Below are 9,044 nucleotides of genomic sequence, written 5' to 3' on the forward strand. Positions count from 1 at the left end.
AGAGAAGAAGAAGAAGAAGAAGAAGAAGAAGAAGAAGAAGAAGAAGAAGAAGAAGAGAAGAAGAAGAAGAAGAAGAAGAAGAAGAAGAAGAAGAAGAAGAAAGAAGAAGAAGAAGAAGAAGAAGAAGGAGGAGGAGGAGAGGAGGAGGAGGAGGAGGAGGAGGAGGAGGAGAGGAGGAGAGGAGGAGGAGGAGGAGAAGAAGGAGAAGAAGAAGAAGAAGAAGAAGAAGAAGAAGAAGAAGAAGAAGAAGAAGAAGAAGAAGAAGAAGAAGCCCTGCAAAGTCAGAAAGAATAATTAGGAATTTTTGCTGAAGAAGAAAACAAGTTGCGGAAAACAGGGCTCGAACCTTGATATTCCCGGTAAAAATGCCATGTCATAACCGCACAGCCATTTCGCCCTAAATTGGCAGGCCTGAGAATAACCGAAGTCTCACGACCTGTAAGATAAGACATGATATATCTAGACGGTATCATTACGAATGAAACTGCCTTTACCCTCAGCTTCGTGGATGAATAGGAGAGCACCACACACTTTACTGCCGTACTCTGACAAAACGCATTTAGTAAAACCATTTTGGTCAAATAACTTTTACTCGAAATATTGATCGAATGGGGCGTCCAAATAGCTCATTTGATAGAGCACTTGCTTCACATGCAAAGGGACTTAGAGCGATCCCAGGTGCAGTCATGATTTTTTACTGGCCTCCTTGTCCACCCAGCAGTAATTGGGTAACTGGGTCTGTTAGATCTAGCGGAAAGTACTTTACTATTAAAATGGTAGCAAACAATTGCTAAAAATGATCCATTAAGATGTCCTTAATGTGTTTAAAAGTTTCAAACCTGAGACTTCTTTTCGATACCTAATGGAGATGGACCAGCTGGACAAATGTACATACGCTGAATATAAAAGAGTTTTATATTGTTTCCTACGTTTTGTTATTAATAATTCCATAATATTGTCAAAACAATAACTTCGTAGAATTTATAATTCCAATTGTCTGACCAAAAATGTGACAAGTCGAGGGTCATTTCAATCGATCGATAATTTCAGTAAACATTTTCTGGCCAATTTTTATTTTTATATTTAAAAAATGTATTTTGTGAGAATACAGCAATGTGCGTAACGGGCGATACGCATCGAATATCAGTCGTCGATTGGCAATACATTTGAATTGAAAGAGAGAGTTTTGCTTTTGACAAGAGGGGCGACTGCGTTAGTGATCAGAGAAAGTTCTTTGTACGGGATTGCAGTGCGTATATAGATACGTGTGTGCGATACAACACGACCGTTATTCATCTAAACAAAGGTATTATTTATTGTTAGAACTCAGCAGAACAGTGCTCTCACATTGTTTATTTTTTGGAGATATATTATTTGATCGTGGGTGGCAATAATTATACTGCCTAACCCATTGTTGAATTATTATTAGTTTCCTACCTATATCAAGTTGGAGGAAGTTTTATTGAAGCTATGATTTCTTGGATATGATGGGATTCAACATTCACTGCTTTACTATTAATAATTAAGTATTCACTTGGTGGTAATAATGTCATTGATAAATGATTAATAATAGTAATAATAATAAAAAGGATTGATGAACCGGCTTTCTTGAAACAGACAATAATTAAGGTAAGGATTCATTTGTTCATTAACCAGTTCGTACTCTGGAAAAAAAAAAAAACGCGTATTAAAAAATTGGCAGAAAACTCGTTCTTCAAATCTCGATCGATTTAAATGACATTCACCTTGGCAAAAAAAACTCTTATCCTCGCGAGGTCCCAGGCTTGACAGGTTTTTCCCCCCAAGATGAGGTGAATTTAAGTCGATCGATATTTGAAGGACGAGTTTTCTGGCCAACTTTTAAAATACACATGTTTCAAGAGCACGGCAGTTTACTGGTTAACTCACTCAATCCTAGAGATTATTGCTACTTTTCAAAATTGGAAAAAATGTATTAAAATTGAGCGTGTACAATAGTTTTATTTAACTATCATTAACATGCATAAACAAAAAAAAAAAAAAAAAAAAAACCCACAAAAACATTAGCTTTGATCTACGCTTATAATTTGTCTCAGAAAAATGTAATAAATAGGCATGGGGTAAAAGTAAACCGGGTAAACTATGGATATAGTCGGTGTTAGGGTTGAGTGAGTTAATAAACCAACTGAACAGCGCTTATATGTGACCAACCGCCCTAATCAGGTTTTATGTTGGAGTGATCTAGATGCTGAGAATTGAACATTGAATGTGAGGTATTTTATGTTTTATTCAGACGATTGAATGCGGTTAATAAAAATACTTCCATAATTCAAACAATTTAAACTTCAAATTCTATTCTAAGCCCACTGATCACGAAACAGCACGAAAATGAGGCGATGAGAAAGGTATTGGCTTTAAGATAATATAAGCCAAAAAGTGTAAATTAAATTAGTAACTTTGGGAAAAGGCCCTCGGTAACTACCAGCCAGCCGAAACTATTATAAATTCATCATCGTGTTATGAATATTGTTCACGCTTTAACATAAGTCAGTGTTTAAAACTTTAAGGACTTTATAGAGTTAAAAAAAGTTATAGTATAATTCCACACATCATTCTGAAATTATATTATTGGAAATATATATATAATGAGAAAAAACAAAACAAAACTGTAGGGCTGATGATTTGAAAATATCCCATATTCTACATGTTATTAATTATAATGTTCAGTATATCCCAGTTATTGGACAAATTGTCTTTTTTTACTCCGGACAAGACGCAGCTTTTAAGGCTTTTTTAGCATGTATTTGATAAAAAATTGATAATTTATAAATACCATGCAAAATATATGGCCTCAAAGTTTATTAACTTTTGCGATTTGGAAATTAAAAAAAATAAGAAATTATAAACGCCCCCTCCATTGAAAGATCATAATTGATTATAGATAGTATGCAGATGACGTCACTCAGGCCTTTGTTATTGTTTTTGCCATCCGCGTTTGTGAGTTGTTCTCACTAAACTGTATTAACCAGACTATAAAAGTTCATGGTTACACAGAGTTTGTGTGTTGGTCCGTTATACTTCCGGATGGCAATGTTGTGAACTCCTTGGCCAAGCGCATTCTATCTATAGAAAAATTGATCAACTTGGACATAGAAACAACTCTTTGTTTCGTTGTTGAAAGGAAACATTACGCTATGATATCATTTTATGCATGTTAATCCCCCCCCCCCAAAAAAAAGATAGAAATAAAAATTAAGCTTTTATATAGCGCAATGTCCACTTAACATATTCAAGCGCTTTACAAAGGGTTCCGAGACGAAATTATATTTTTTCACGACAGAGACAATGCTGTAAACAGTCAGGTACTCATTTCATACCCGAGTATGGTGAGAGATTGTGAGTAAAGAGCCTTTTCCAAGGACACAACTATGCGCCGATATGAGGATTCGAACCCAGGACCTTCGGATCGAAGGCGAGTGCCATACCACTAGACCACAAGGAAGTACATCACGTTTTTGTATGTTTTGCTAGTGAAGGATTTGTACAAAAAAAACAAAACACTCACATCTTATGCAGTGTTTCAATTATAGTCCACCCCCCCCCCCCCCCCCGTTTATGGTACTCTTAGCAATGTAAAAATCAATGTATATACTACCCCCCCCCCCCCCCCCGTTATGGTACTCTTAGCAATGTAAACATAAATGCATATACTACACCCCTCCCCGTGATGGTACTCTTAGCAATGCAAACACCAATATATATATACCCCCCCCCCCCCCCCACCTCCGTGATGGTACTCTTAGAAATGCAAACACGAATAGATATTATATCCCCCCCCCCCTCCCTCGTGACGGTAACAAATACAAACACCAATAGATATTCAACTCCACCTCCCCCCCTCCTCCCTTTCCAGTACTCTACACTTCAAATATTACTTGTTTATATAATATATCATTTTCAGATGCGTCATGTGAATATTATGTCGATTCTACAAGTCTTGTCATATAAGGACCCCACTTTTGACTGGAAAGAACTTTAAAGAACATCTCTACTAACAACAAATCCAGGCTGAAAAATGCAGACTAGAAGGAAACGAATCAGTTTACACAAGAAAAACAATATAAACGGTAGTGAAACTGCCCTGAGGAATGGAGTTACTGGTGACTTGAAAAGCCCTGTTATGGGCAGCTCGGTTAGCTCACCCTCGAACGGACCCATGCATGGATCTGGAGACCTTCTCATTGATGTCGGAGGAGATTCAATTCTTACTACAAATTCAAAGTAGGTACAACTTATTTGACGTAGATTTATATATTTATATACCTTTCTAACGATTTAGTTAAGATTTGAAAACGTGTGTTTGAAACTGTGCCAGACAAAGCAAGAAAGAAAAATAAAAGAAAAAGACAATGCCAAAAATCAGTCTTCCTCGGCTGTAGATCGAACCTCAGACCTTCTGATTACCATATTCAGGAGGCCTGAGGTTCGGTCTTTAATCGAGGAAGAATGATTTTTGGGATGTTTTTTTCTTTTCTTGTTTTTTCTTTCTTTCTTGCTTTGTCTGGCACAGTTTCTTACACACTTTTTCAGATCTTTATTTTACACCAGTGCCTGATCCCTAATTTCTCATAATGATTCAGTTATGACACTAAAATGTAATTTAATACAATGTAATAAATAATTTATTCTGCGCGCAGAATCCAGAGAATGCTAAAAGGTTGTTAGATACACAGACAAAGACAATAGGTAACAGAAAAAGCAAATACTGTTACTACTTTAAGGCCTGTCTGAATAGGAATTTAGTAAAATCAACTTTAAGAATAAATTAGATAAACACATAGACACAGTTACGTAATTATAATCCCAACTTACACGGATAAGTTTTTTCTTGTTTGGAAAGGGGAAAGGGGGGGGTGATGTGTATCTTTAAGAAAGAGTCTTTCCAATTTTATTGTTTGCTCTTTTAACTCACGAGTCCATCTATCCAAATTACATTAAATTTTAAAAGGTATCTATATAAATTTACATCACCGGTATGAGGTCAAATTTAAAGACAATTATGTTTGTATAGATATAAAGATATGGTGGTCTTGTGAAATATTTTTAAGTAGGAAAACATTTGTGAGGAATTCGCCTGATGATCGTCAGGTGGAGAATAAATGTAAGAGTCATTTTTTTTAAGCCGGAAAGATTATCAGAATATCTTTCAATAGAATTATCGATGACGTCATGATCTTTGTAAGGTTCAAGAGAACACTCCTAATGTATCTATATTATTCTTTATTTGTTTTTGTTTTTAAAGGATCAATTGTCTAGTTAAAAAAAGATTATAAAAAGAAATGCATCATATATACACAACAAACAAACATACACAAACGCATATTAATATTATTCTCTCTCTCTCTCTATTTCTCTCTCTCTCTATTTCTCTCTCTCTCTCTCTCTATCTCTCTCTCTTTCTCTCTCACACACACACACACACACAACACACAATAGACACGGGCAAACATTACGCAAACAAAACCAAATAATCGAAACAAACAACCCACCAACCAAATAATAAAAAAGAAGAAAAAAAAAACAAAACGAAACAAACAAACAAACAAACAACAACAACAACAAACAAACAAAACAAGAAAAAAAAAAGAAAGAAAGAAAAAGAAAAACTTGTACCTATATGCCAACAAAAATCAGCAATTCACTGAACACCTGGTTGTTATAAAACATCTCAGCTCTTAGATTGGGTCAACAGCAAAGAAAGAAATCGATGAAACAATCAATAAATTGGAAAACAATATAATAGCATATTATTGTAAGGGTGTCATTCAACCCAAACCATTACAAAGAGGCAAAATGTACTCAATAATGTTGTCGATATGATCCGTGTCTTTTAAATCAAAATCTGCAATGTTAATAAGCTGAAAAAGTATCAGATGAATAAACGTTTGAAGCTGTCCATCTTTTCTCAATACTCTTCAACAGTCGTAACGTCACTTCCCTTGTAATGACGCATGGTAACTTAGTAACTGGCTCTAAACTATCGGAACAATAGTGGACGCCCTTATGAAATATTTCTCCGACGAGCATAAAAGTGTATCCAGAGGGGAAAAAAACATTGTAAATCTGATCATGATTTGACTTTTACACATTCTGATCACAAGACATATGAAAAGTTCTAGCCAGCATGAAGAATAAAAAGTACAGATTTTCTTTGTTTAGAGGCACGATGGCTGCCGTTAATGTGCGCTGTGACATCAGACTATTGAATCCAATTTCTATCATTTCGACTCCTAATTATATCCTTTTCGGATGTAACATCCCACACAGATGTCCCGAAAAACCGTTTTGTCACTTGAGCCAAATTAGGCAGCAATTATTTGGTGTAAAATGAAACTCTGAAAAGGTGTGTATGAGACAGTGCAGTGCCAAACAAAGCAGAAATGAAATTACAAGAAAATAAAATCATCCTTTAAAGAACCCAGCTTAAAACTTGAGATTTTTAGATAGCGCACTATCCACTAAACGCGCTCAAAGCGCTTTACAAGGGTCCCTCAGAGCGGGACATGAAACAAGGACCTTCTGATCCGATCAATTGTTGTGCCCGTCCATGTTTGGTAAAATGTATAGGCCTACCTAATTGTTTTTTTTTTTAATTATCAGTTTGGTCCTAATGCATAATATGATCCAGATTTTAAAAAAAAAAATCATCTCGTTGAATATTGCAATTGCAATTTTTCTGGAAACATTTTTCCCATGTGCTTCTTTCTATGCTTGATGTATATATTTGTTAGTATTTTTTCAAATTTATACTTTCCAATGTTTTGTTTTTCTTGGGTTTTTAACTTAATCCTTCAGTATATTTGTTACTACCTGTTTTAATTCATTTATTCTCTGCGGTGTCCTGGCATAAGGACAGTATCACCAGCGTATCTTATCCTGTGTACTTTGACTTCTATCTCTTGGATTTTGATTTGTGTTATTCGTTATTCTGTCAAAATGACTCTAAATTTTCCATTTTACGATTATGAAAAATAAAAATCACATGACTGTCGGAAGTGTTTGTTTATAAGCATATACCATATTGATTAAAAACGCAAAATCATGGGGTTTTTTCAGTCTATGTGGTGTTCGAATTTTTAACGCACAACTAACTGTGATTTAAAGTAAATACGATCTTTTAAATATACACTCACAAGTTCGGACTAAAGGCCAGAGGTATGGCCTATCTCAATTTATTAAATTAATATATAAGGTGTTGCAATTGGTTCTTGGTTGTATATTTTTACATGTTTGTACATTTGCATATATATATATATACATTGTCGCCACAGATTCTCAACTTTGTGTTTATACATTTTTATGCATGCCACGTTTGTAAACGAATTTCCATTTTTTTGATGAATAAAGTATATATTATTATTATTATTATTATTATTATTATTATTATTATTATTATTATTATTATTATTATTATATTATTATTATTATGAGCATCGTGCTTTGTGTTACCATGTGGTCAATTTTGTAATAAACTATCACCCTACTGACATTCTGATACAAACTCACAATCTACCGTGATAGGGTTTTTGTAAGCAAAACTACAAAGGTGATGAGTACAAATAAGAGATTATTACCTTAGATATGGAATGTGTCATTTATCTTTATAACAGAGTTTGTGCCAGGATTCAATAACTGTCTTCCATCTATTTCTGCACTACGTATTTTGGCATCCTGAGTACAATCTCTTGTCTTGGAAACATGCAATTTACGTTGTTGTTAACATTAAAAGAAACAATGAAGAAAAATCAGACACAAAAAAACAAACAAACAAAAAAACGAAAACAAAAACAAAACAAACACCCCCCCCCCCCCCCCCCCCCAAATAAAAGAAAAAAAAAACAAAAATGAATAAATAAATAAATAAAACAAGCAAAAGAACCTAGAGACTACGAAAAGTTTTGGGGCACCGAAGGGAAAGCACTAAATGTTCTCAAACAAGAATACTCATTAAAAGATTGCGTAACCATTTGTCTATTTTCGAGGGGCGAAAATCGTTATTAAACTCAGGAGGAGAACTAGAACAATCCTTCACATCATTTGATTCTGACTCTCTGAAAGACGTGCTTGTTTCAAAGAAGCAAAACAATGAGAACTGCCCAATCTATATTGAACTGTGAGCACACGTACTGGGCAAGTTTCAACATTATTGTAAGCAATGGACAATATTTGGGGTTGGTTTGAGAGTATTTCCATAACAACAATGAGCCCATAATAATATCAGAGATGCAAATAAGAACACATCTGTATTGATCAATTTTCTCCATTTGTCATTTTATTGAAGAAAAAAATATCTTGTTCAGTCAGCTAGGGCATCTGCTGACCGAGAAAATGACCAAAGTTGAGGGCAGTTTCTTTAATACTCATTTAACAAGTCGTGTTACGCAGTAGACACATTTACCGTATTTCAAACGTCACCACCACCCTATTTATTATTGGTTATTTGTTTAGTATTGAGAAGCAATCGCAATTTGTTCAGTTGGGTGTAAACCACTTTCACTCCCTAAACACCCATCGACAGTTTCGCTATTCTTGATGTTTATCCAAGCTTGAAATGATTTAAGATTAGTGAGGAAATCTATGAATGGGTGTTTTATACCAATGTGATCATTCCCAACGATAACTATCTCTACATTTCTATAAGGCATTAGGTCGTTTAAGATTTTCAATTATATAAATAAATCAAAGAAGTTCACACAGTTTGTTATTTCTCCCTCTGTCAATGACCTTTATAAATGTGTTTTTACGCGAAATTAGTTTAATGTCCAGATTATGGTGCCATTTGAATCGCGAATAAAGATTTCTTTGTTCTTTTTCACGCCAAATCATTATAAAAACCTAAGTGGACGTTATTTTATTTTCTTATATATATCTAAGGTTGTATGAAGTACTTCTAGCACTGATTGCCCCCCCCCCCCCCCCCCCCCCATTCATTACGAGTATTTGTAAATGATGGGAAAAACCTCTTCTACATAATATTATGTTTTCCATAAAGAAATCACTTACAG

The 9,044-nt window shown here is 34.6% G+C and overlaps 1 protein-coding gene across 1 annotated transcript in view; it reads left to right on the forward strand.

Annotated features, from left to right (window-relative positions):
• Window positions 1-1,222: 1,222 nt before the first annotated feature.
• Window positions 1,223-9,044, forward strand: part of LOC144966403 (uncharacterized) — an 18,687-nt gene continuing 10,865 nt past the window's right edge. Inside the window, exons 1-2 of the mRNA XM_078902812.1 lie at window positions 1,223-1,629; window positions 3,941-4,260. Of these exons, the coding sequence (XP_078758938.1) occupies window positions 4,055-4,260 (206 nt within the window). The 5' untranslated portion in view covers window positions 1,223-1,629; window positions 3,941-4,054. The remainder of the gene's footprint in view (window positions 1,630-3,940; window positions 4,261-9,044) is intronic.

Source organism: Berghia stephanieae, chromosome 2 (genome assembly GCF_034508935.2).
Source record: "Berghia stephanieae isolate SIO BIC M18660-M18661 chromosome 2, UCSD_Bste_1.3, whole genome shotgun sequence".
NCBI classification, from domain to species: domain Eukaryota; kingdom Metazoa; phylum Mollusca; class Gastropoda; order Nudibranchia; family Aeolidiidae; genus Berghia; species Berghia stephanieae.